The 27,534-nt window shown below is 38.0% G+C and overlaps 3 protein-coding genes across 4 annotated transcripts in view; 2 read left to right on the top strand and 1 right to left on the bottom strand.

Moving 5' to 3' along the window:
- The first annotated feature begins 504 nt into the window (after nucleotides 1-504).
- Nucleotides 505-9,815, top strand: zgc:112332 (uncharacterized protein LOC553712 homolog). The gene is given in 8 exon segments (XM_036558713.1): nucleotides 505-576; nucleotides 990-1,105; nucleotides 3,220-3,375; nucleotides 4,064-4,168; nucleotides 4,621-4,830; nucleotides 8,576-8,692; nucleotides 8,695-8,767; nucleotides 9,628-9,815. Coding segments are annotated over 8 exon segments (894 nt in total). The 5' UTR covers nucleotides 505-562; the 3' UTR covers nucleotides 9,731-9,815.
- Nucleotides 9,816-12,164: 2,349 nt separating this feature from the next.
- Nucleotides 12,165-14,224, top strand: sec61g (SEC61 translocon subunit gamma). The gene is made up of 4 exons (XM_036558009.1): nucleotides 12,165-12,297; nucleotides 13,235-13,339; nucleotides 13,674-13,776; nucleotides 14,010-14,224. Exons 2-4 carry the CDS (start codon nucleotides 13,246-13,248, stop codon nucleotides 14,017-14,019), a joined length of 207 nt encoding a protein of 68 aa, XP_036413902.1. The 5' UTR covers nucleotides 12,165-12,297; nucleotides 13,235-13,245; the 3' UTR covers nucleotides 14,020-14,224.
- Nucleotides 13,817-27,534, bottom strand: part of tpk1 (thiamin pyrophosphokinase 1) — a 101,311-nt gene continuing 87,593 nt past the window's right edge. Inside the window, exon 9 of one of the 2 annotated variants that reach the window (XM_036558008.1) lies at nucleotides 13,817-14,386. In XM_036558008.1, coding sequence (XP_036413901.1) covers nucleotides 14,247-14,386 — 140 coding nt within the window. In that variant the 3' untranslated portion in view covers nucleotides 13,817-14,246. The remainder of the gene's footprint in view (nucleotides 14,387-27,534) is intronic. The other variant, XM_036558007.1, reaches the window with a different exon arrangement.

Below are 27,534 nucleotides of genomic sequence, written 5' to 3'. Positions count from 1 at the left end.
ACTGGTTTGTGAATTTCCTGGGTTTATTTCCCAGAAAATGGCGCACACTGTAGGTCTCTACCATGAGTTATCTGTTCAAACCAAACAAGCATTATTTCAGTACACAGTCCTCTGTGGCTGAACTGAATAGAAGTGTGTGAAAATATTTGCTTCTTTCATCCATTCAGGAATGTTCGTGTACTCATGGTGACCTCTAGTGTCTAAAAGTCATATATATTCTTCAGTTTTTTTTCTTTTGTTGCTGAACTTCCTTCAGCAAGAACAAAGCAGGTGTTTGTACATCTGTTCAAAACTATAGCTCTTTATTGCAAAATCAACACAACTGTAACTTCCTCCACTGGACTTTTCATGTGTGTAGTCATCAAATAGTAACTGTGTCTGTGTGTAGCCTCATGCGTGTCCTATTGACCGCATTTCTTTGGCTGAGTGTGACTCAGTTATAGTGAATGACACAGTTGGAAGGGGCCGTCCTAAACTGTCCTCTCAGCAGCCTTGGTCTCATTCATTAAACTGTTGAGTGAAGAGCTGACTCCAAACTTTCTGGAAGGAAATTTGAGGAATCATGAGCTCTGTGAGGTAAGCTGGCCTTCTCAGTCCATACACTAAACTAACAACACCTTGAAAACTATTAGTTTTTCATCAGACATTTTGATAACTTTAATAAGCAAATTATTCAAATGATCACGATTAAAGCAATTATGTAGTTACAACATGTATCAGAGAGACTGACATGATACAGTATGGTTGGTATTATTCAATACACATGACAGAAAAGATACATTAACTCTTAGAAACTGCAAAAATGTATACCTTGTGCTTAAGTGTAGGTAGTTTCTGTTCCTAATGAAACTGGTCTAGAACTCCAGTCTGAGGGTAAAAATATGTATTTTAAAACATGTCATTTCAATTGTAATGATAAATCAATGATAAATCCAAAGAGACTGTATGTGTTATGTGTTGTGTAATTTTCTCTTTCATTTTTACTCCAGAGGCTTCTTCCGTGGAGCCTGGTCATCTCCAGTGAGGCTGGATGGGAAAACAGTGATAATCACTGGTGCTAATACAGGAATAGGCAAAGAAACAGCACGGGACCTGGCCAAAAGAGGTACAGGACTTCAGTATTGTTATTATTATTATTATTATCATTATTATTTGCAGTAGTGGTAGTAATGGTATAATCATGGTAATCATAATAGCACAGACAGTACTAGTAACAGCAATAGTAATAACAATAGAAATTGTAAAAAAAAGTAGTACTAATTGTATTAATAATAAGTTTATTAATTAGTAATTAGTATGTTTATTAATTAGTAATGAAAATATTATTAATCATAATTGTACAGTTAGTAGTAGTCAGTATAGATCTATGCTTATCAATCACAGAAAGAAATTTTAACAACATTAAAACAACAGCAAGTCATAGCAGTAGTGCTAACAGTAATAGTTTGTCATATTAGTAATATTGGTAATAGCCAAGGTTGGTCAAAATGCTTTGAAAAAGTAAACAGTGAATACACATATTCAGAATACATTTAAATACATTTAGAATACATGTTGATAAGACACATGGGAAAAACTCTGCTGTAACTTTTACTTAATTCACGCTGTTCCTCACTGTCACTGGATGGCAGTTTTCTTCATGTAATTCTTCTGTTAATATGTTTCATGCAAAGTTTGCTTATCATTTAAATTGAGTTCTGAAATTCTTAATTTTTTTCTGTTCTCTTTCCTTGCCTGCTTCAGTCCACTGCTACTCCCACACTCCTCCAAGCAGGAGTCTAGTACAACATCAGTGCTAAACTTAGCATTCGCAAATGTCCACTGAGGAATTATTCATTTGATCATCTCTCAAAAGAACTGAGTAATGCAGAGATAAATAACCAACTCCTTACACTCAAGCTTTAGCAGTAACTTCAGTGTTTGTAAAGAAGCTGTTAATCATTTCCTCTTTAGAGTTCACCTAAAGAGCATGTTTGCTGCATGCTGTCTGCTGATTTTAAAATAGTTATTAAATAAGCACTGATGGTGTTTCTTTTAAAGACTTATTTGTATTTTGTGATTGAGTATTCGTAAAGCACTCTCCTAAAAATATAAACAGTAACTGAACTCTGAATACTGTCTTTACAAAATGTAACTTGGACTGAATACAGATACTTCATTTCTGTATTCTGAATACGTATTCTCAATACTTGCACTCTGTTACATCCCATCCATGGCAATAGCAGAAGTATTAGTAAAAATAGTAATTGTTGTAGCAGTAATATAAGCAATAATAGAAGTATTAGCATAGTAATAGTAATAGCATTAGTAGCACTATAGTAATAGTTTAGCAGTAATATTAGCATTAGATGAAGTATTGGTAGCAATAGGCATAGCTTTAGCAGTAATATTAGCAATGGATGAAGTATTAGTACTAATAGTAATAGCTTTAGCAGTAATATTAGTAGATGAAGTATTAATAGTAATAGGAATTGTTCGGTAGAAGTGTTAAATGTTCCTGCTTCTGGACAGAAAGTGTTTTTTCTCATCATTCAGAGATCCTGTGGTAAATGTAGTGAATGCTGTGTGGATGAATATAAATAACACTGTATAGTATCATTAGATGTCCTGCAACGGTGCCGCTGTATACTTTAGTTTGTTTGCACATGGAACTCAGCACCTGTCAGCAAGAGTAACAAAGCAGAATATCATTTATTCAGAGGGGATTTGCTGAAACATTTGCATTTTCTTCTTTGGTGTATTGATGTTTTGTCATCACAATAAATAAATTACCCTGTCAAAACTAAGTTTTCACTCAGGGCCTGGTCTAAGCTTTGTGTGGAAACTGTCCCTGGACTTTTCCGACACTTATTCAGTGTATTTTGTTGTCGTTCAGTTGTTGAACTTTAAAGTGAGGTGCAGTTTTGGACGTCCAACAGTCCAACAGAGAGTTAGATCTACCCAGAACATGTAGATTGTTCTTTTTTGTTTTGTTGTTGCTTTACTGTAGATTACAGCCTTTCTTTCAACTTTTTTTCTTTGTTTCTTCTTTCTCTTTTTCTCTTTCTTCCTTTTTTCTTCTGTTGCCTCATCTATCTTGCATCTCATGAGGGCACAGCATTCATTTGTCATGCATGCACTTTACTGCCACATGCAAATCTGTATGGGCTGCCTATATTGGTATGAGAACCGCATGCAATAGATAAGATTCTCACATTTTCTCTGGGTTGTCTTTCTCAGGAGCTCGTGTTATCTTGGCCTGTAGAGATTTGGAGAAAGCAGAAGCAGCTCGAAAGGAACTGGTGGAGGATTCTGGAAATCCAGATATTGTAGTGAAGAAGTTGGATTTGTCAGACACCAAATCAGTCAAAGAGTTTGCAGAGGTTATAAACACAGGTATTTAATTTCTCTATAATATCTAAAGCACTTTGAGACTTAGTTATTGAAATACTGTTATTAAAGGTCATTATTATCAGTAGTAGTAGTTGTTGAAGTAGTAGTAATAGCAGTATATTAAACACTATATATTATTTGATGATTAGATTTATATATGTTTAGGTTGGGAAGCTCATCTGGTTCAAAAACATAGAATTGTATTGAATTAATTGTGTTTTGCCCTATTGTATACACAGCGGGGTCCAAAAGTCTGAGACCACAGTGAAAATTTGGATTTTTTTTTTATTATTTAAACTTGGAAAGGAACAACAGAAAGTTTTAGATTCTTTTTAAAAAGGAAAATGAACAAATCTTCATTTTCCCAGCTTACTATTCAAATTTAGGCACATTTCAAAGATTCTACACTTTACTCAATTTGTTATGCTGATAATATCATTTGTAATGAAAAACGTCATATCAAATTTGAAAAGAATGCAAAATAGAAGCATTTTCACTAAAAAGTTGGGATTTTGTCCTGTGTAAATCAACTTCTGCAAAAAATCACTTTTAAAATGGGCCCAGGACTATGATGTTTAAAGGCACACAGTTAACCACTATATATACTCAGACTTTGTGCATCCACACTGAGCTCCTTCATGCACAGAAAAACCATAGGCGCTAATGGTTATATTCTCCCTTGGCATTTCAGAAGAGAAACAACTTAACATCCTCATCAACAATGCCGGCATCATGATGTGCCCGTACTCGAAGACGGCAGATGGCTTTGAGACGCAGTTTGGGGTCAATCACTTGGGTAAGAACCTTCTGTGTCCACTTTTGTCCACTTTCTTCATCTCAGACCAGGAAGACTGATTAGCTGTAGGATGTCCAGACCATCAACAAAATCACATTTACTGCATCCATCTAATCAATTAGTTCTTCATCCATGCCTGTGCTTAATTAACTTATGCAAACCAAGCAGCCATTGTTAGTCTGAATGAACCCAAAATAAGAGCACATTCTTTGTGCTTTCTCAGGTAATTTCGTTAGCTGGCCATGCTAACAGGAAACAACTTACTTACTACCAGTCCTTTCCCCCTCAAAACAGTCACATGTTCACATCCTTTTTCCGATATACATCCTCTTCCATGCATTTACTCTGTTTAGTAAACAAATCAAAAGCAGGATATGTAAGACAAAGCAAACCCCAACATGCTCAGGCACAAGCATCTCTTTATTTATATAGACTGCTACCTTGCTTTTCAGGTCACTTCCTACTCACCTACTTGTTGCTGGACTTAATAAAGAGGTCTGCCCCGGCCAGGATTGTAAACGTGGCCTCGGTGGCCCACACGTGGGGCAGCATCTGTCTGGACGATATCAACAGTGAGAAGATTTACTCTCCCAGGAGGGCGTATGGACAGAGCAAACTGGCCAACATCCTCTCCACACGCTCCCTGGCCAAAAGACTGCAGGGTATGTGTTCCTTATAGGAGTTATTTAACCTTGGGTTAGTCACACTGGGACCTGGGAAGTCCTGGCCAGAACTGCCCATATTTTGGAAAACTGCATTTTCCTTGCTTTTTTCCCAAATGAAAGACTATTTGGTGTTGCATGTTAACATTGTTTAACTCCCCAGTCAATACAGTCCATATATGGAAACAAGCTGCAAAACAGCCATCAGATTTTTTACGATGTCACAAAAACCAGCAAATTTACATATATCCACCTATTCAGCTTATAGCAGTTTAGCCCCATCTGTTAAAGCTGAGGTTATAAGTGTTTCAGCCTGAACTGCGGTTTGAATGAGGCAAATTATAGGGCAGTCAATCAGGACACAGCTCGTTTACATATACAGTCATATGTAAAAGTTTGGGCACCCCTTGACAATTTACATTAATTTCATTACTGCTTATTGGTTGAATTTAGCACACTGGGAAAAAAAACAATAAAACATAAAATGAGGCCTGTACAAAAGTTATCGCACAATTTTTATTTTGTGTTTTATTTTTTTCCAATACATAGAAATTGTGCACTAAACTTGGCAGGAAAATGTCATATTTAAGTTTGTTCCCTGTAAAATCATGTAATGACTGTATCAGTCATGAAGGCACAGTAACAAAAAGAGCCTGTTTAATTCTGGGGTCAGTTTTTAGCACGTGAACTCACTTATAAGTTAGGGTTAGGGTAAAAAGGATTCAAATTTAAGAAAGATATAGGATATGGACTCTTAAAAACACCAAAACACTAATACATAGAATATTAAATGGAAATGATGAATATTTTAACATCAAGTCAGTTCAGTCATTACTGTTTTCAGCCTATACATTAGTGGAAGCATGTGGTGACTGATTGGTTTTCTGATGTGATTGTCATACAATCCATGTCACAGCACACCACCTCAACAGTGCTTAATTGCTCTGAATTTAATAACACTAGACCTCATGCCAGGCATGCATGAGGTAGGCAGGCTTATTACAGCCCTAAATCTAATGGCCAGATAAAAGCTGTTCAGCTAAATATGAGGGCTACACATTATGTGATTTGCCTTAAACACTATTTGCCTTAAAATATATTGAATCCACATTAGTGAGTCACTGTAACTTTTAAAGGCCTTTATTAGATTGCGTGAATACTTCCAGAGAAACACTGTCATGGAGTTGTGATTGGAAAGGCTGCGCACAGAACAGACGTAAAACAATGTGTCTGATGAGAGGGATTTGCATATTGCCACTTTCTGAGATATCAGAACTGCAAAAGCCAACACCTAAATAATGTTTAACAAGTAATTAATTGCCCAACTTTTCCAGCAGGAAACGAAAAATAAAAGCAATCACATTTTCTACAGGAAATTTTTCTTGTTGTTGTCTTGATATTTAGTCACTGGAGTTTCCTATAGAGGTCTGCAAACCACTACTTGAAGAAAAACCTTTAATAGTTTGGCCAATCGAGTTCAATAACAGTATGGAAAAAAGGCTACCATGAAACAGATCATTCGATTGGCTTAATCAATGATAAAGCCAGTTTGATGTTCTTCTTTGTCTTCTTCTCATTACTATTCTGTGCTTTTTTGGTACCATTTTCACAGGTCACAGTGTTCGAGCTAGAACTACGAAACTTACGCATGATCATAGGGCCTATACGGGAATAGTGTGCTTATGTTTTTGGGGGACTAAATCACCCATATGGTTTTTGTACTTTGTTAGTTCAAACACGTTAGTAATGGCCTAGCAGCACAGCAACTCCTTAGTAACCACCCAGGGTGCCATAGCAATGGCCTAGCAACACCTTAGGAACCATCTGGGATATCATAGCAACAGACAGGCAACAACTTAGTAATCTTCTGGGATACCATAGCAATGGCCTAGCAACAACTTAGGAACCACATAGGATAACAAAGCAACAGCTTATCAACACCTTAGCAATCACCTGTATAACATAGCAACGGCAAAGCAACACTATAGTCACCACTATAGTGGGGTGGCAACGGCTTTGTCAAACTAACTATGTTCACGAAATTTCCCCCTCTAGTTTATATTATTGTTAACCCCACTTATCAGAAAAAGTTGGGACAGTATGTTAAATTCGATTTAAAACTGAAATCAGTGATTTGTAAATTAATTTTGACTTGTATTACATTGAAAACAATACAACAGAACATTATTCTATGTTTTACCTCATGGTTTTTATTGTTTTTTTTTAAATAAACACTTACCAGAAATGCAGGCATGCCAGTCCAGCATCTGCACCCTCTTCTTCCACAGCCACGCCTCTGTAATGTGTGATTTTGAATTGTCTTGTTGAATGTCCTTGGAAAAGATGTCGTCCTGAAGGCAGCATATGTTGTTCCATAATCTCTATGAACTTTTCAGCATTGCATCACATAAGTGTAAGTTACTTTGCCAAGGGCACTGACTCAACCCCATACCATGACAGACTGTGGCTTTTGGACTTGTTGCTGGTACCAGTCTGGATTGTACTTTTCGTCTTTAGTGTGGAGCACACAGTGTCCGTTTCTTCCAAAAAAAAACCCTGAAATACTGATTCATCTGACCACAATACACATTTCCACTGTGTGATGGACCATCGCAGATGCCTCCGAGCCCAAAGAAGTTGGCAGCACTTCTGGATACAATTAACATAAGGATTCCTTTTGACACAATAAAGTTTTAAATGGCATTTGTGAATGTAACTACATATTGTAGTGCTTGACAAAGGTTGGCCAAAGTAATCCTGAGCCCATGTGGTTACATCGCTTATAGATGAATGATGGCTCTTGATGCAGTGCTGTCTGAGGGATCAGAGAGCAGTTATTCAGCATAGGCCTGCACCCTTGCCCTTTACACACTGAAATTCCTCCAGGTTCCTTGCATCTTTTGTTATACACTGCAGAGGGTGAAATATCCAAGTCCATTCCTATCACTCTTTAAAGAACATTATTTTTAAATATTTCAATAATTTTCTCACACATTTGTTGACAAAATTTTAATCCTTGGCCCATCTTTGCTTCTAAAGGACTAGGCCTTTCCTGGATGCTGGATGATTATAATCACCTGTTGGCATCACTGGTTTCAAAACGCATCATTATTTAACTCTTTTACCTCCAGACTTAAATTGCCAATTTCCCAACTTTTTTTTTGGAACATATTGCAGGCCTGAATGGCAGGAATGGGTGTAGACAAATGAAATAAAGTTGACCAGACAAAGCATGAAATATCTTGTGTTCATACGGTGTGCAGTGAAATACAAGCCAAAGTAAAGTTTACAAATCACTGCTTTTTTTTTACATACCTTTTCAACTTTTTCTAATTTGGGGTTGTAATTTATGGAAGTCTGGGGAAGCCATGAGCTGTTGCTATTATTTTCTGGATTGTTATCTTGAGATAACAAGATAAGTAACTCATTATTTCAAGATAACAATTTTGTTATCTTGAGATAACAAGATAATTAACTCATTATCTCATGATAATAACAATCCAGAAAATTGTAACTACCTCATGGCCTCTGTGGACCTCCATAGTAATTCCAAACTTTTAAACAGTATATTTTAGGGGCAACAGTTATTACTGACTTTTGATTGGAAGCACATCATGGTCATCCATAAGAGCTCATTAGTACTGCGCTGGGTTTAAAGTTAAACAGTATGAAGATGATCAGTATCACTCTGTGTCTGAATGTTCTGGGTTTTTGTGTGGCTGACTGTGTGTGTGGCGTTTTGTAGGCACTGGTGTAACAGTGTACTCACTACACCCTGGTGTGGTGCAGTCAGAGCTGTGGAGAAACCTCAGTAAGCCCATACAGATCGCAGTGAAGATCTTCAGCCCCTTCACCAAAACTACTGTGCAGGGGCTCAAACGTCCATCTACTGCGCTGTGGAGCCACAGCTGGAGGGAGAGAGTGGGGGATACTACAGGTACAGAGCACAGTACTGTAACAGAGCCATACGCATGACTCGGTCACTACTGAAAATGAAAGAGGAACCAACTATGTTACAATATAATATAATAATAATAAAGGCGTATTTTTCCTCCGAGGCTTCAAGCCATCATTCTGAATGCTCAATGTTAGTAACTTATTTGACGAGTGCTATTTGTATTTCAGTCCTCTATTTGGCTAAATACTGTCGTGGCATGTTTATTTATTTTCAGTCTGATTTTGTTTATGTTGAATATGGAAAAGCTGAATTATGTGAATCTTAATGACCAGTATTATACATATAATTGTTATACATACTCTTAAATAAACGTTCCTAAGCCAGAATAACTTTGTTTACAAAGCAATAGCAAACCAGTTAGCGAGGTAGCTGATGTTCTGTAAAATTAGAGGCTAACTAGAACAAAATAAATAAAAATAAAACAAACAGAAAACATCAACTGGCAATTTTATGTATTGCTGATTGATTTGGATTCTAACAAGGTTCTAACAGCATTTCAGCATTCTCCATCCAGATTGACTACTTCTTGTTTTCTGACCAAAAGCCAAAAAACGGTGTAACGTCAACACCTCAAAATGAAACCAAAAACATACCTTTAACTTTTTCTCCTCATCTTCTCATTTTTGGGGAAATTACTAACCAGTCGCTTTTTCACCCTCACTCCAGTGTCTTATTAGACAAATAATAATGATAACTTGCAGTAATTACTTATAAGCTGTTAGGGGACCCATGGTGGCCAAGGTGCCCTAAGCAGCCGCTTATGTCATTCCTTAGGTAGAGCAGGCTCTGATTTACAGCTGTATGTAATATTTGACTCTGTGGATGTGCTTTGCTTGCAGTGGCTGTGCACCAGCGAGATGTTCCAGAGAAGCCTCTGATGATGAAACAGCTCAGAAGCTGTGGGAGCTCAGCTGTCAGATGCTTGGCATTAACTGGGACTGATAGGTTGAATTTAAGAAAACGTTTAGTACACAATGTTTGAAGCGTACAGTGGGCAATTTGAGTGCATGTAAGAGAAATAAATTGTTTTTTTTTTGTTGCTTTGTTGTAACTTAAATCTTATGTTCCCCTTCCCCTTATATAAAAAAACTGCATGCAATTTGTTTGTTTACTCACTATTGCTATGGCCCAACCAAGCTGATGCTGTAATACAGGCTAATGCTTGAAGTATATCATGAAGATATTGTGTCAGTTCTGCACAAATAGTGATTTAAGGGAGACAATAAAGATATAATGGGGGAACAGTTGATACAAGCCTAAGGGCGTTTGCTCAGTACACACTGCTGGTAGATGCAGTACTGCATGTAAGTAATGCTGGTTTTTGGCATTTTGCTGTCTATTTAATGCATTTAATGAACAAATATATTCATTTTGCAAATAAAGTAAATATATAGTTGGGTCATTCTACAGAAACATTCACTTTTTATATATCCATAGGAGTCACTTTTTCATCAAAAATGCATTGCACAAAATGGCAGCTATAGAGCATCAAACCACATGTTGTCAATCATATATCTAAAATATGTAAGTTAATCCATTTGTATTCTATTTTTTCACAGTCGCCTAAAAATAAAGTAGGTCACATCAGTGACTTCAACCAAAAGCTCCATATGAAATCATGAGCTAAATGATAAAAGTTTCTGATAACTGTAAGAGACAGCTGTTCTTCATAGGTCTGAAAAAAATAGGTAAAAGGAACTCAAGTGATTTCATCAGTGTGATTTTTATTTCAAAATAAGAGATTCTTTGTTACACAGTAACACCAGTGACACAACTCCTGGGGACCACAACATTCACTTATGCACATTTTAATGCACACTTACTGTTTTATTTGCTCGATGTACCATACTGGAAAAAATAAAAATATGGAATGTGTCCTGTGCAAAAGTTAGGGCAGTTATATACACGAGATTTTCAAAACAAATGTCACATTAAAGTTGTCTGTAGAGGATAAAGGTAAGGTAAAGGTAAATGTCTTGGAGGAAAAATGTTGGACATTGACGTGTCTCAAGGTGAAGGCTGTAGCCGAGGTAAGAGAGGTCTTGCTAACACTGTTATATGAAGACTCCTCTTCACTATGGTTTTATTCAGTTTTATTATTTTTATGTTCACACATACGCCTGTACACGTTACGTGTAAAGGTGAAATTTCGCGTTTTGACGAACACGTTTTAACCCATAACTAACCGAAACCTTCTTTGATTTACCAAAAAAACGTGAGATGCTGACGTAGGCTACCGCGGGTGGGGTCGTAAAGGCTACCTCACTTGTTGAAGGCGTTCTGTACACGTAGACTGAAAAAAAATTGGCTGACTTCACTACATATGACCATGGCCTATGTAATTATGTTGTTATACTCCATTTTAATATTTATACAATGTAGGCGGTTACTATTCAACCTCAAAAGTCCAGAGAAAGGGGACTGATACTCTAATTCAGTATAAGGGTGGTAGGCTGGAGAAAAAAAAAGTTTTCTGTCATTTTACAAATTTCACATTCATTGGCATGTTTTTTTTTATCATGATTATTATATATTTTTTTTATTTTTACATGTCAGATCTAACAGATCAGATATATGGATTTCCCAAAATGCAGCGGTATTGATTACTTTTATTTTGAAAGTGATGCTTGCACTAGCTTTTGCGTCTTGACACTCGAACCCCAAAATGTACAAAATATGTTTTAAAACGCGTGGACATATTCATGTCAACATGTTAACACAAGAATTTGCGTCAGTCATTTTCTATGCTTAATAAAAAAAAAAGTCAGAAAGTACACATCCATTAAACTGTAGAGTAGATTGGACCAGACAAAATCATGGAAACATAAGACGAAAACAGGGTCTGGTATTTCCATTATTTTGCCTACTCTTTAGACATCTAGTAAGTAGAAAAGTGAGTGTAGGTACAAGGGAGGTGTTTCAAGTAAACTGGCAATTAACCGAGAGAAAGGAAGGAAAGATGTGCTGGAGCAGAGCGGAGATATCTTTATCTATTTTTTTTTAACAAAATGTCCTTTTAATTCAAGGCGTACTAAAAATAACAGTTTAGTGCCACACACTTCTAACTTTGCATTCCAGGACCCTTTCCTGAATTTGGAAATAAGTAAATCAGGTACGTGAAGGTGATACTAACCTAACTAAGTGGAGACATTAGACTGGACATAAACGTAGGCCTACATCGAAATAAAATAACGAGCAGCAGCTGTTTTAGAAGGTGTTTGTGACCAAATGGTGCTGTAGGTTACTGAGTCATTCACACAAAACTTTTCAGAGTCTGAAACCTGAAAAAAACAGGTTTTTGAGGAAGAACCGTAGCACTAGACCTTTAGCAGGCACGTTAGCTGCACATACACTCGATAAACAGGGCGGCGCAGTCCCCAAGCGCCACTCTGCGCATGCGCCTCTCTACGCTACGTCAGCCTTTTGGTCTGGTTTAGACCTACGTGGCTTTAGAAAGCATAAAGAGCTGCACCGCTAACATCGCATCAAACCTTCGTTTACGAACACAGGTGGGTACTTTAACTAATTTTCTACTTCTACAAATCGTTTATTAAGGTTTACGAAGTGTAAGTGTTTTAATATGTGATCGTATAACGTGCGTCACGTTAACTGGTTGGCTAGCATTAGCGTTAGCTCGCTTTTCGCAGTTAACGTTACACTTTCCTCGACCTAAATGTCAGCCTACATGTTCAACGTTAGCTAACCTAGTTACATAAGATAATTCAGCTTGAATATGTATGTTGAAGTGGCTTGTCTTAATTCGGTTTAGTCAATACATGGCTGAGTTGAAACATTTTGGCCATTTTACGCCAAAGAAAGCTAACCTAGATGTGTTGCTACTGAAAGATTTTCGTCGCGTACTAAAAGCCCGCAGGCCTAACGTTATAATTCGTATAAACAGTTTTCTGTTTCTGAAACACGACCTCTGAAAAGGAAATCTGAGTCCAAACAGGCAGAGGGCAAACCAGTCTAAATATCGGTACTTCTGAGTCTCGGATATTTTTATACTTCTCATAGTTTTTCTGGGCTAGTTAGTGTGGAGAGTTAATGGTCGTCGCTCAAACATAATGCTTGTCTAAGTTGTTGTAGCTAGACGAGGCTCCCTGTCAGCATGAGTTTAAGGAGATAAACCCATGTTCTCCAGTTAAAACCCAAGCAGCTCTCTAATGAGACCGTGACTAAGGAGACAGGGGGCACTATATGAGCTCTGTTGTACCCAAAAACGTATGAACGCATTTAAAACGCATTTAAAATCTGTTTTTCAGTAGCATTAGCTAGTATCAACACATACCTCAGATTTAGGTTTGGGATTGGCTCAGTCCATTTCATAGGAAATCTTTGGTGGGGGAAAAAAGGCAAATGTCCCTGAACTGGCTAGTTTAACATCAGCCATGAAACATTCCTTCAGTTTGATTTTTGATGATGTGTGTATATTTCTCCCCTCAGCCAAAGCCAACATGGATCAAGTAATGCAGTTTGTTGAGCCCGGGCGGCAGTTCGTGAAGGACTCCATCAGGCTCGTCAAAAGATGCACAAAACCAGACAGAAAAGGTCAGTAATGCACTGTTTCATTTAGCAGTTCTAATAAGAAGTGGAACTAGGCTTAATCTAGGTCTGGAAAAAGGATTGGTTTCCCAAACACAGCATTGTATTGAATCTTGCCAGCAAAGGACTTGTCTGGGAATGTCTTGATCTTTTACATTATTAGTTTTGACTAGTGAAAGGTTTCCTTATTTAATTACTTAAAATTAGTGCCTTTAGTGAACTATGATATAAAGAGCTAAATAATTAAAGAAAACATAAGAACTCTAATTGTAATTTTGCTGTAAATTAATGTTCTTTGTGCCAATAATGTGTCTCCTTTTCTGCACTTTCCACATTGCAGAATTCCAGAAGATTGCCATGGCGACGGCGATTGGATTTGCTATCATGGGTTTCATCGGATTCTTCGTCAAACTCATCCACATCCCTATCAACAACATCATTGTGTAAGTCGCCCTTTAAATAAACAACCAAACACAATTGCTGCAGTTTTCCAGTCATGTGTTAAATTTTATTCAAATTAAGCTCGAGTATAATATATGAAAGTGCATCATTAAAAATAGGTGAACATTGGCATACAGTACACCATCTTGGTCCAGAGTTTTTCTGTGCATCACATATTGAACATTTCACATTCTGTGCTGTGGCATCAGTGAAGGACTTGCTTTTCTCTTTTCAGTGGTGGTTGAATCATTTGCATCCTGAAGCTGTTTGGACCTCAGGAGCATGAAGCAGTGTTGGGTGCTGGGATGGGAGTGAATTTGTAAATTCATTGTTCTTTTTATTTGTGCAATTTTTTTTTGGCTGTGTTAATAAATCATATAAAACTGTCAACTCTCTTTTAATAAAAAAGGCTAAAGCTTGTGTTAAGGCACAATTAGCTGTATGACTGAGTCTCCTGAAGAGATGTCTTCTTTTAAAGCTTTTTAATCCCCATACTCCATAACAGAGGCCTGTCTGTGGTGATGGTCACAGGTTTTCTTCCCTGCTCGTCGCCATGGTCCTCGTAGGTGTTAGATGTACTGACAAGCTTGCCAAACTCCAGCACTGTGTTGTCTGTAAATGGGGACAATGAAAACATTTACTGAGTCTTTTTTAAAAAATTTAGACTGTTTTCAAACTGATTTCATTGTCATGTCATTTTTTGCCACTGTTCTAACTAAACAGTCCTACCAAAAATAATCCATACTGCACGGTGTAATATTTATTCTCAGTTTCTGTGTGGGGCAACTGCCCCTTGCTCCATTATTTTACAATCTTAAGTGATGTATGACAACACAACTTTATCAAAAACATTTCATTCAGAACTCTCTAATTTCTAATGCAAATTGCTAGAGAAAATATTAAGATCCAATTAAAATACTGACTGTGGACCTCCTGAATGATGGATGTCACTAAAGTAATAAACCCTTAAAGAGTGATTCTGAAGAAATAAACAACAAACACTTGATATAACTTCCCTCCTATACAAAAGGCACAAAAGGTGCCACAAGGGTTCTCCCACTGAGCTATGTTTGAAAAAGATTTGTGAGGGTGTAGAAACTTCTAAAGAACCGTCACATAATGTAACGATTCTCTACTAATTTAAGGATCCTTCATAGAACCTTCAGCCATTCAACCAGTGTAGGTGCTAAAAAAAAAGGGTGGCTAATGTTTTGTCAACTGCTACTTTATATTCCACTTTATCTTTCCTTTTTTCTACTTTCCTAAGCACTAAAGGACTGTAACGCATGAACACTCGGGGCTACTGAACCACACCAAAAAATGCAGACCACCTTGGAGATGAACTTGGAAATGTTATGAAACCTCAAGTCTTAGAAATCTGTCAATGGATCATCAGTCTAGCTGTGCATTTAGACAAAGACAAATAAAACAGTGAATCAAACACACCAACTAAACCTAGTAATTAAAGTAATTAACTGGTGACTTGAATCAGATGTTTTGAGCAGAATTTCCAAACTGAGCTGGACTGTGGCCCTCCAGGACTGACACTGGTGATATACAGAACAGTGTAAACGTCTCAGGCCATCTCAGAAAATGATGAGCAAAACATTTATAATACAAATATACAATCCATTGTGCTTGTTCCGTATTGCAAGTGTTAGTTCTAGTTTATACAGTCTTTCATGAAATTAAATCAGTTGTGCTGCTGATGGAATAGAACAAATCCAGATGATGGTTGGAGTGCAGTGAGAGTCAGAAACGTCTTATTCTTCTCAACAGCATATTAATAATTTTAGAGAAAAGAAAAAGCATAGTTATATTTTAGTGTATGTCTTTATATGTATTTATTCTAAAGTTATTTAATGTTTTTTTTTTTTTGCTGGTAAACACACCCTTACTGCCGAGATAAATAGTTTTAAACCATTTTCTTCGGCTGCCTAAGACTTTTGAACAGTGCTAAGTATCTCCAAGTCTGATCGTGGAGGTCACAGTTTGGCGATTTCCCTGCTCAAACATGCCTGATTCAACTTACCTTTTAATTACCAGGTTTAGTTGGTGTGTTTGAGCAGAGGAATCACCAAACTGCTAAACTCCAGGACCGGAACTGATGCGCCTAGCTCAGTGATCACCACCCTTCCTGAAGAGCTCCCTACCACCTATGACTGAACACAGATCTTCAATCCACTTAATTAATTAGATCAGATGTTTTAGATTTGGGCTGAAGCTGATTTCTACACTACAGTACATCTCTGGGAGCAGGGTTAGCTCTAGGGTTTAAAACAGTGGTGAGAAATCTGTGGAATTTGAGCTGAGTTGAAAGGTACATTTTCAGCTGAAAAACCAAGCACATGGTGACATCTGCTGGTTAGAGTAGGGCCTGCAAGGAGTTCAGTATTTTGGACAATGAGGTGGAATGGAAGACAATTTCACTGGATAAAGTTACTTAAACCAAGTAAATATTTAGAAATAGGTTGAATAATCTAATAATATTCTTACAACTAGGGGTGGGAATAATAATAAGATACTGTCACAGTATCTTATTCGGCTATGATACAATTATACTGTGATATTTAGATATGACTTTGCAATGTGTTGCAATTTAAATCTTTCGATTGCAAATTATTACTCCACAATAAGATTTTGCTTTATGTAAAGCATTTTACTCTTTTTTAAATTTTACTTAAATCTTTTCTGAATGATTTGCACAGTCAACAGGAATCTGTCCTAACATTTTACATAATTACATAAGCTTTTATTTGTGAAGCAGCCAAACAACATTCAGAACAGACTTTTTAAAAATATATTTATCACTTTCATCCAGAGAAGTGTACAATGGCAAGTGCATGTAATGTTAGGAGTCTTGCGTTATTAAGACTCTTATTTTTATGTTATAGTATTATTAGCGATTCCAGCCTGAGCAGTAAAACCTTGGAAACAGTGCCATCCTGTGGACTAAGACAGAAATGCACTTTGGTAATGTATTACCTATGGGCTTGAAGGGGCACTCTGGCCAAAATGAAAAATGTAACCATTGCTTCATCTGTGGTAAACACAGCTCCTTGCCTCCTACAATGGTGCCACAGTCATCTATAGAGTGAGATTTTCCGGTTTAGGAATAGTATAAAAATCCCCTTCTTATGTGGCATTCGCTAACAGGCTAATGCAGAAGGAAGCAAGACAGCTTATGGCTCTACTAGAAAGCTGAATATTACATATTATTATAATTATAATATCACTACCATAGTATTTATTAGCCTTTACATCAGTCCATGCATATAAAATTGTGAATTCTGTTAAACGGATGAGGCTGATTCATAATCAAATATTAAAATATTGATACTTGGGCCTCTGTATATTGATACTACTTTTAAACCAAAGCATTGTGATATTATGCATTCCTATATTAGCCATTCCTACTAGCAACAATCCCATAATGAGATAATATGAATATATTGAAGAATATTTAAGAGCATACCACTTGCCAATATATAATTTTTACAGTGTAAAAGCTGTGAATCAAAAAAACATTATTTTATATGAAATATGAAAATGTTATTTATATTTAAAGAATTCAACATTAGCAACAACAAGCCAAGCACACTGAGGGTCAACAACAAAGCTCTTTTAGATCTCTGCTTTTAATGCTAATTGTAGCCTTGTTTTAGTATAGGTCCTCTGACTGCATGCACCAAGGAAACAAAGACAATTCCATGAAAATATTAGATGAAAATCCTTAACATGGAGTTCCTTGAGGCCAACGGGAGCACGCAGGCAGCTTCTGTACTCCAAGGCTGTTAAACAGACTTCAAAGCTTGACAAAATGCCATAGGACTTCAAACGCTACTGTGATGAGCAAATAGCCACAAGTGACGCCAGAGTTACGCTTTAAGGAACAAACTACTTTTTATCACTCAACCTTTCACTATCTCACGATGACCTTCATAAGTTAATCAAAGGTGATGAGCTGAAGTCAATCTGCAGCAAACAATAGCATCAAAGATCAAACGTCCAGAAAAAAAGCCTACTAGAACTTTCTAATAGAAGATGACGGTTTGACATCTTAGCTTTTTCCCTTTGGATGCTGTTTAAAGCCCACATTTGTAGAGTAAGCTGTGAATATTTTATCAAAAAGAAAGCACGGAACTAGAACTGGGGAAAAACTGTACACAACTACACACGTCAACAACAATAAAGTTCTTTCTTACAGCTTGTCCAACAAACTCTGTCTAAATTAAGATCTCACTGTTATTTGAACTTTTTTTATTGATTGTCACTTCACAAATGCTGTTTTTCTGTTTAAGTCTAATATGATCTAATATCCTGCATCCATGTCACCTATACAAAAATATAGTGTATTTATAAAATAGACTTTATTCCTGTGGAAATGCAGAAGCAGAAAGCCAACCAAAAAAATCCCATTATGTGATGTGATGAGCAAATAGCCACGAGTGACGCCAGAGTTACACTTTAAGGAACTGATTTCGATCACTCAACCTTTCGCTATCTCACAATGACCTTCATAAGTCAAAGGTTACAAGCTGAAATCAATTTAAACAAACAATGGCATCAAAGATCAAACATTCTAAAATAATATTTTTTTATTCCTTCTTATAAATCCACAGGGGTTGAACCAGGTCAAAATGAAAAAGGATGTTAATTTGTCGTCCAAAGGTGCTTTGTAACTGATGGATTTCTGCTTTCCTGAGTATTTTCAAATTGCATGTGTCCTTTTTTGCAAGTATAGGAAAAAAACTTTATAAAAATCTTTATACTCAGTTACATTTTAGTGAGTAACATTTAGTTAAAGCTGCACTATGTAAGATTTGGGGATTTGAGGACATCTTTGGTGAAAATGGGCAAAACGTGTGGAAGAACGTTCTGTAACGTGGGTTGTGCTTCGGACCCCTTCCCCGAGTGGATGAACCTGATTATTGCAGCACGTTGAAAGAGAATTCAAAGAGAACTCAATCAAAACTTGGAGAAGGACATGTCGTCTGAGGATGTAAGTGAATGATCTACTATTGTCATCGTATCTTCATCAGTGTAATGATAATTTTGCATTTGGGAACTGAACATCGTGTCTGACCTTCTTTCTGAGACTTTTAAATGTTTTTTTCAGGCTTTACAGGAAAACTCATATCATACATAACTCATAAACTCATAACACCAGATTTAGCATTTAATAAGACATTTCTCCTGATTTTTCCTAACTACTTTTTTTCTGTTTTAACAAAAAAATCATAAACAGTGCACCTTTAATAATTCCCTTCTAAGATAATCCGCTCGCATAAGGAAAGAGAAAGTCAAAGGAAAATAAGTAAAAAAACAAAACAAAACAGGAGTTTCCAAACCTGGAGTAAAAAAAATGATTAAAAGCTACAGAGAAGATGGGACTCCTAACAACCACCTGAAAGACGTGGTAGACCACCTGAACTGACCATATCAGATAAACAGCACTTAAGCTTTCCTGTTTGAGAGAGAGGAGAAAATCAAACTCCGCTCTTGCTTCAGATCTGAAAAAATCCACAGCCATCCTTCCACTGTTAGAACGCTCTGGGTCTGAAAGCAAGTGTAGCTGTCAAGAAGCCATTACTGAGAAAAGGAAAAAGGAAAAAATCAAACAAAGAAGCTGCTGGCATTCTTAAAACAATGGAATGACCACCACAGTGTCCAGACCTCAACATCACTGAATGTGTTTAGGATTACTTGGATAACGAGAAACAGAAAATTGAACCAACTTCTAAGACTGAACTTTGGAAAAACTGAAAGCAAGTCCTCTTAAAAATGGAAGCTGTAATAAAGGCAAAAAGTGGACACTCTACATACTGAAAAAATGATATTATCTTTAGCTGTTAAGGCTTCTGTGTAATTTTCATGTTTTGTAATGAATAGCCGTTTTGACTTAAATAAATGAAGGGCGGTCTCTAACTTCTGCACAGCACTGTCTATTATTAAACACCTTCAGTGTTTTAGGAAATCCAGCACTGTGTCTGCCGTCCTATTCTTCTGAAGTCCCTAATGGAGGCTTTGAAGGGTTTGAAGGCTTTGAAGATGAGCGAGGTTCATTCAAATGGAAGTGTGCGCGTTTGTTACTCCCCTTTTTCAATCATAAAACTCTCCAGGCAGGACTAAATGCACGCTGGATGGACACTAAGGCACACTGTATACACTGAGGGGTTTTCCATGTGTATGTGAAGCCTGAAGCCTGGATCGGTTTCCCATCCATTTGCATCTGCACGGCAATGGCACCTACGACAGGGAGGCATTAAGGTGGAGAATATTCATGAGCACGTAAACGCGTTTTCATTTTTCGGAAGGAGACGGCACTAGTGGCGCCGACTGTGAACGCATGCAAAGTAGCAGCCTGGCTTGACAGGCAGATGAGAAGTCGACAGATGGGTCTTCAGGCATTGCCCACAGACACACAAGAGGATGTGCTAATATCTTAGCGCCACAGCTAAGCGCCAAGTCACATTAAAGCAGCAGTCAGCCTTTCTCAGGGCCTCTCTGAAGAGAGAGAGAAAGAAAAAAAGCCCAGACAGGCACACATGCAGGGATTACAGCACTCCTTATGTATTACACTGATATATTCAGTGTGCTGTTCTACAGTCACATCGTAGCCTCTGAGAGAATATGAGACATATGGAGCAGATGTGACTTCAGCTGCATTGATCTACACTTTCTCTCTATAGACAGTGCCTGGAGCGCTTTCAGGTATAGAAGAGGAACGATTTAGGCTGAAATCAGTTTTGTTAGGCTCAATTAAAGCGGAATAGATTTAGATTTGGATCGAGAAGACTGGTGCTACTCTTAAAAAGAAGAGTTCTTCAAGGGTTCCTTAGTAAGGACAGTAGGCTAACACTTTATTTGAACTCTGATGTATAACACTGACATTACCATGCTGTCACATGCTGTTATAAGTTGCCATGACAAGTTTTCAGTCAGTAATATAACACTGTCATATAACCATTACCAGTCACTGTCATGCCAGATGCCATAATGTTTGATGTTATGACACCTCATGTCATGTGCTACACAATATGTCCAAAAGTATGTGGACACCCCTCCTAATTATTGAGTTCAGGGTGTTTCAGCCACACCCATTGCCAACAGGTGTATAATGTCAAACACACAGTCATGCAGTCTCCATAGTCAAACGCTGACAGTAGAACGGGTCGTAATGAAGAGCTGTCTCTTTAATTGTGGCATTGTCATATGATTCCATCGTTGCCACAGTTTGCCACATCTTTGTCAGTTCATGAAACCTCTGACCTGCTAGATCTGCCTCTGTAAGCAAGATCAGCGCATGAACTGTTTGTTGGGAACTATGTGAAATGGCTTTCCATGGATGAGCAGCTGCACACAAGCCTAAGATCACTATGCGCAATGTCAAATGCCAGCTAGAGTGGTGTAAAGCATGCCGCCACTGGACACTGGACTCTGAAGTAGTGGAAGAGTGTTCGCTTGAGAGGTGATTCATGCCTCACTAACTGGTAGTCTGATGGAACAATCTGTTTTTGCCAGATGCCAGGACAATGCTACCTGTTGGTATGCATAGTGCCTGTAAAAGTTTGGTGGAGGAGGGATAATGGTCTGGGGCCCTGTTTTTCAGGGTTTGGGCTCGACCCCTTATTTCCAGTGAAGGGTAATGTTAATGCTACAGCATATAAAGACATTTCAGAGAATTATATGCTTCCCACTTTGTGGCAAAACTCTGGGGCAGGCTCTTTTCTATTCTAGCACGACTGTGCCCCAATGCACAAAGTGAGGTCCATAAAGACATGGTCTTACGAGAATGGTGTGGAGGAACTCCAGTGGCCTTTCCAGAGCCCTGACCTGGACTAGACAGACTGCAGATACATGACAGTGTGAGACAAGTGCAGAATATACAACCAGAATATACAACATACACAATAAATACACAGAAAAATAAATACACATAACAATAAATACTAGATAGGACAACAAAACAATATATGAATCAGCAACATATATATGTGTATACACAAATACATATACACACATGGATTGCCATCAAAGCAGCATGTGAGTGCAAACACTGTTAACTGTAAACTGTACAGAAAGACTGAGGTCTCATAGCACCATATATATTAAATAGTTAAAGAATTTAAAATGCAGGTGTGCAGCGGTGGAACAGGGGTGTGTGATCAGTCTATGGTGGATGCTGGAAAGGGGCTACATTAGTCCAGATGGATGTTGGAGGTTATCCGCCTCAGGGGAGAAGCTGTTGCGGAGTCTGGAGGTGGTGGAACGGATGCTCCAGTACCTTCTGCCAGATGACATGAGGTTGAAGTGTCTATGAGAGGAGTGGGAGGGGTCATTCACAATGCTGCAGGCTTTGCAGATGTAGTGCTTGTGGTAGATGTCGATGGTGGGTAAAAACACCCTGATAATCTTCTCAGCTGTCACAATCAGCTGTAGGGTCCTGTGGTCAGAGACGGAGAAGTTCCCATACCAGACAGTGAGACAGCTGGTCAGAACGCTTTCTATTGTCCCCTTGTAGAATGTAGTGAGGATGGAAGGTGGGGAGGTTTACTCTCTTCATCCTTTGCAGCAAGTGAAATGTCTACTGGGCTTTCTTGGCTAGGCAGGTGGTGTTAAGGGTTAGCGAGTGTGAAGAACCTTTAAAAAGCTTTAAGAACCTTTACATAGTTTAAAGATTCCAATTTAAGGATTCTTCCTAATTCGTTACATGGAGGTTCTTTGCCTACTGAATCTATTATTATTATTATTATTATTGTTGTTGTTGTTGTTGTTGCTATTATGAGGCTTATTGTTAACATTATCATTTATAATCATAATGGAGAACCTGCTGTTTATAATTACTTACCCTTTAAAAATGGTTCTATGTAGCACCAAAAAGGCTTCTGTCATGCAAGTCATAGAACCTTTTTTTTGGAACTACACTTTTAGAAAAAAGTACCACAAATAGTTCTTTGAGTCATTTAATGAAAGAACTACTTTTGGTTCCATAGAAAAAAATTTGAAACAGAGATTAGTGCGAAGAACCTTAGTGTGAAGAACCTTTTAAAGGCTAAAAGAACCTTTACTTAATATAAAGGCTCTTTACCATTTTAGGAGCTTTACCTAGAACATTTTCATTCTGTGGAGGTTTAAAAAAGGTTCTTCACACTGACACATCAGAATCCTTTTTGGCACCTTTATTTTTAAGAATGTATAGTAGTGGTTCTCAAAACAGAGTTCTGGAATAACTGAAGTCTGGAGAAAGACCACGCCTGAAACTACTCCTTCTCACTTCTTCATCACTCCTTCTTCTCGTCACAAAATTTCACACCCCACCACATCCCCTTCGAATAAACAGGGGGTTTGGCCTGCAACCCGCAGAGACTGCTCAAAACTCCAGCCCAAGTTCCTCAGAGTTCCCTTCCTCTCATCATTTCCCTCTACTCAAGGTGTGGTCTGCATTCACAAACTGGTTCTCAGGGATGCCCAAAGGGTCCACATTTTTGATCTATCCTTGTATTGGGAGCTTTGACAAAAAAAAATGTGGACCATCTGGAAGCAGCGAGGACCGATTTGAGAACCATTACATAGAACCCTTTTTGCTAAGAGTGTATCTCAGCATAAAGAGGTCAGAATCATGAAAAAATACTAATTAACAATCTCCTCAGCCTGATTCCAATCAATATCTGACACTACAGTGGGAACAGAAATGAACGCTCAGCTGTTATTGATAACGGTGAAGATGTTTGCATGCTGTAATTACGTTTTCAGCCCCAAAACAGCACGCTTAAGTATTCAATATTTGCCGAACAAATTACTTGGGGCCCTAGAGATCGTGGAGAGGTAAGAACACAGCACGGCAGTCAAGCTGCTTCACAGTTGATAATTTTGATGCAAAAGTGCATCAAAACTCAGCATCCTCCGCCCTTATCATCTTCAGGGGAGGCGTGTTTGTGCTAGCCATCTGGTGCACATTGATAGCGCTCCTATTAAATGTTTACGGCTTCATTGGAGGGAGGTTATAAGGCTGGGGTGACAACGCGATGCTAATTCGACCTTCAGATAAGAAAGCCTCCGGCCTCCAGTCCAGAGGGGCTAAAGCCTCCTGCTTTAGCAGAGCAGACAGAATGTAATGGATATGACAAGGGCTCGCAAAGCCAAATCATTTTTCCTCACCCTGCCATCATTTGCAGTCCCAGCAGCCATGAAGAAGCCCAAAAATAAAAACAATCAAACTCAGAGCTGTGGAGCTGAGCTGCACTGAAACGCAAATGGTTCATTCTAGGGCTCCATGGTAAGGATAGAATGCCATGTTGCTGCATATTGCAATGGTGATGTGCTTTGCAATATATTAAAAGCATCTGTGAAGCCTTGATGTGATATGGTTCAATATTTGTCTGTTGATGTGTGTTGATCACTGGGCAGCCTTGATTCTTCTAAACACCTACAGACACTCATCTGGAACTGTGATTGGTCAGGATGCTCACACTACTAGGGCCTGGCCGATATATAGGATGGCCAATAATACTGACAATAACTGACAAATTTAGGATTTACTGGAATCCACAAAAATACCATCAATAACACACTTTTAATTAGCAACCTTTGCTGCATCCTCAATATTCAAACCTAAAATCTCCAGGTGATTTAGTGAAACCTTTAAATTGTATCATATTAGGAACCCAATATGTCAGCCCCTGCTTAGCATTAGGGTTTGACATTTTAGCAATGTTAAATCAGAAAAGCTTAGCTGGGTTGCACGCTTTCCTCAAAGACATTGCCACATACTGGGTATTTACAGCTTGACACAGAAAGAATTCACTTCTAGATCTGTGAAGCATTGAAAACACAAAAATGAAAGTATTTAACATACTATGTACGTACCAAGTATTTAACATGGTATGAGAGGAGACGGTGACTGAGGGAGGGGAGAAAACTCTGAGAACTTGGGTGGGAGTTCTTGGAGGCTTCTGCCTGGAGCTAGAAGGCTGAACTCCCCCTTTTTTGGATGGCGGTAGGACTGACAGACCTGGGGAACAGGATCAAGGTGGGATTGAGATGTGGATTATGAAAACTTTGTCATGGGAAACAGAAGGTAGAGATGGGGATATATAGGGTATTAGACTGGAAGGAGAGGTTTCAGGCATGGTTCTCCCCCAAAATTTCAGCAATTCCATAACTCCATTTAGTTTCAGCTTGTTTTTCATTTTTATCTAGTTTTTGTTGTCATTGGGTGAGAACGCATTTTTTCATGGTCCATACCAAACATCAGAACATGCCTCCTTCTTCTATCTGCATGTCAGTGTTGTCCTGTCGTATACTACCTGTTTTAACATTTGGCTCTTGGTAGACCCTATATCACTGCTATCTGGGTTGTGATACATCTAGACATCAAGTGTCTCTATTTTCATGCAACATAATAGGTAGAATTACATATTTTATTAGGAGTATATTTGAGAGAAATATCTATATTTTATGCTGTGACAGGCCAAAAGAAAGTAAAATAAAAAAGGGTCCTTTTTTTGGTACTAATAGTGGGAAATGTGTAACAGAGTGCTTGAATACCTGGGAAATTCCAGACCAATAAACAAACACCTGTGTGGATAATCTGGCACACTTTACCTGTTGCAATGTGAAGCTGAAACCAAACTAAAACTTTGGGGCAGACTTAAGCAAACAAACTAGGAGTGAAAACAGTCTTAAAGTCCATCAGGCAGATCTGTTTAATAGTGTGACTGCTGCTGGAAGTAACTGTCCACTACTCTGGAGAACTTGGCCAGTCTGTCTGGTGGTCCCAAAGGGCTGGCTTGGGAAACACTGGTATATTTTATCAATACACCAGTAAAGTCATCTCCTCATTCTCCTTAGAAGGCTGTTAAAGGGTCAAAATATGAACTTTGCTACATGTGAGTGAACACTGCTGCGCACTAAATTGGCACCAAAGCACTATCATCCTCACCAAAATACCCCAAACACTAGTAGTAGTCAAGTACATTAGAAATAGCTGGTGCTATACAATAGTGTTGAAGTTTAAAAGTAGACTTACATTCATGCAATGTCATTTCAGTGTTCATGAGTGTCTGCTTGCTATTAGCATGGATGTAGCAACTTCATATTTCGACTCTCACAATTCAGAGGATCCACAGAATTATGCACGTTGGACAAAATGTATTGGGCTTAGGACCATTTTGTTTACCACAGGGTATGACTGCAAAAAATTTGCAATTTTTGCAAATCCGATTCATTTTTCTCATACACACATTCATACTGTTGCTAAGTTGCTATAGATCTAGACATTATGTGTCTCTTATTTCATGCAACATATTGAATTGAATTTATCAATAATATATCTCAGGGATGTGGATTTTATACTACTATGAGAACGGCTTGTGTATAACTTCTTGTTACGGTACTAGAAGGATTTGGGCTAGCTAACCTTAACTATGCTCAAGTCATCAAATATTGTCAATTTGATAGGCTAAGGCCAGTAAAAGGTAAAATAAAAACAGCCACAATGGAGGAAAACACGAAAGAGTGTTTGTCTTCCTGTCAAATTTAAAATGTTATTCATTTTTGTCATAGAAAAGTCCAGCTTAGACCTGGAGTTCCTAATATAGGCGTGACTTTGACTACGGAATGATGCAAAACTTCAGAGGTCTATTATTGTAAGTAATTGTTGTTCTAGGATATCAACACTGTTAGACATTGATATCTCAAAGCTGCACTATGTAAGATTTGGGAATTTAGAGACCTCTCTGGCGAAAATGTAGAATTGCATGCAACATGTGGAAGAACACTTGGATTGTGCTTTGGACCCCTTCCCCAAGTGGATGAATCTGATGATTATGAGCACCCTAAAGTATTAAAGTATTCAAAGAAAACACTTTAATACTTTAGACCTGAGACCTGAACATCAATCCAGACCTTTTTTTGTACCTGTGTGGGTAATGTTTATACGTAAAGATGTATGACGTGGTCCCAAAAATTTCTGCAAAATGTGACCCGACACAGACTATGCATACTGGCACTTCTGTCTTTACATAAACTGTCTCTTGTAAAGTGTATGTTGTATGACAGTGAAGCTCATAAACTCATAAAGGCCTCAAGAGGAGTCAATATGCTTCAGTGAACTTTCAGATGAGAAGGAGAAAGAAAGAGAAAGAAAGGAGTTGATACATCCAGCACTGAATAAAGCACCTACATGATATTTGCCTTTGAGAAAAAGCTATCAGAGAGCCCACATCTTTGCAGCTCTGTTCTTTTAAGAGAGTGAAACTAAAAAAAGACGTTCTTTACACCAAGAGAAATAAAGACGACATCAAAGAAAAATCTGTGGTTTGTCTTTTGCACTTTGGTTGAGGACAGAGGACCTTTTAGAACAGGTTAGGACAATATGTCTAGACATGAAAAATGGCATTGGCTTCTCGCTCTGGCTATAAGGCAGAGAGAAAGATAACAGAAAAAAAGACTACGAGAAGCAAGACTGCGAGGGACTGTGTGATAATTACTATCACAGAGCAAAACAGTGTTTCAATGCTGACTTAGGTGTCATCCACAAACAGTAAAAGGGGTTCTGTGTCCCGCCCAATATTGGAAACAGCTGCATTTGTCCCATCCAAAAATGTTACCATGGGGAGAAAAAAGCACGTTTTACCAGCAAATCAAACAACCTTCTCACTTCATGCTACGTTGTATGTCGGGTGGCACTGGGTCTTCTTTTAGTCTTTGTTAAGGCTTGTGTTGAGGTGTCTGTTCAAAAATAAAGAGCTTCTGCC

This window comes from Colossoma macropomum, unplaced genomic scaffold (genome assembly GCF_904425465.1).
Source record: "Colossoma macropomum unplaced genomic scaffold, Colossoma_macropomum, whole genome shotgun sequence".
NCBI classification, from domain to species: Eukaryota; Metazoa; Chordata; class Actinopteri; order Characiformes; family Serrasalmidae; genus Colossoma; species Colossoma macropomum.
This window is presented reverse-complemented; position numbering and strand designations above follow the sequence as displayed.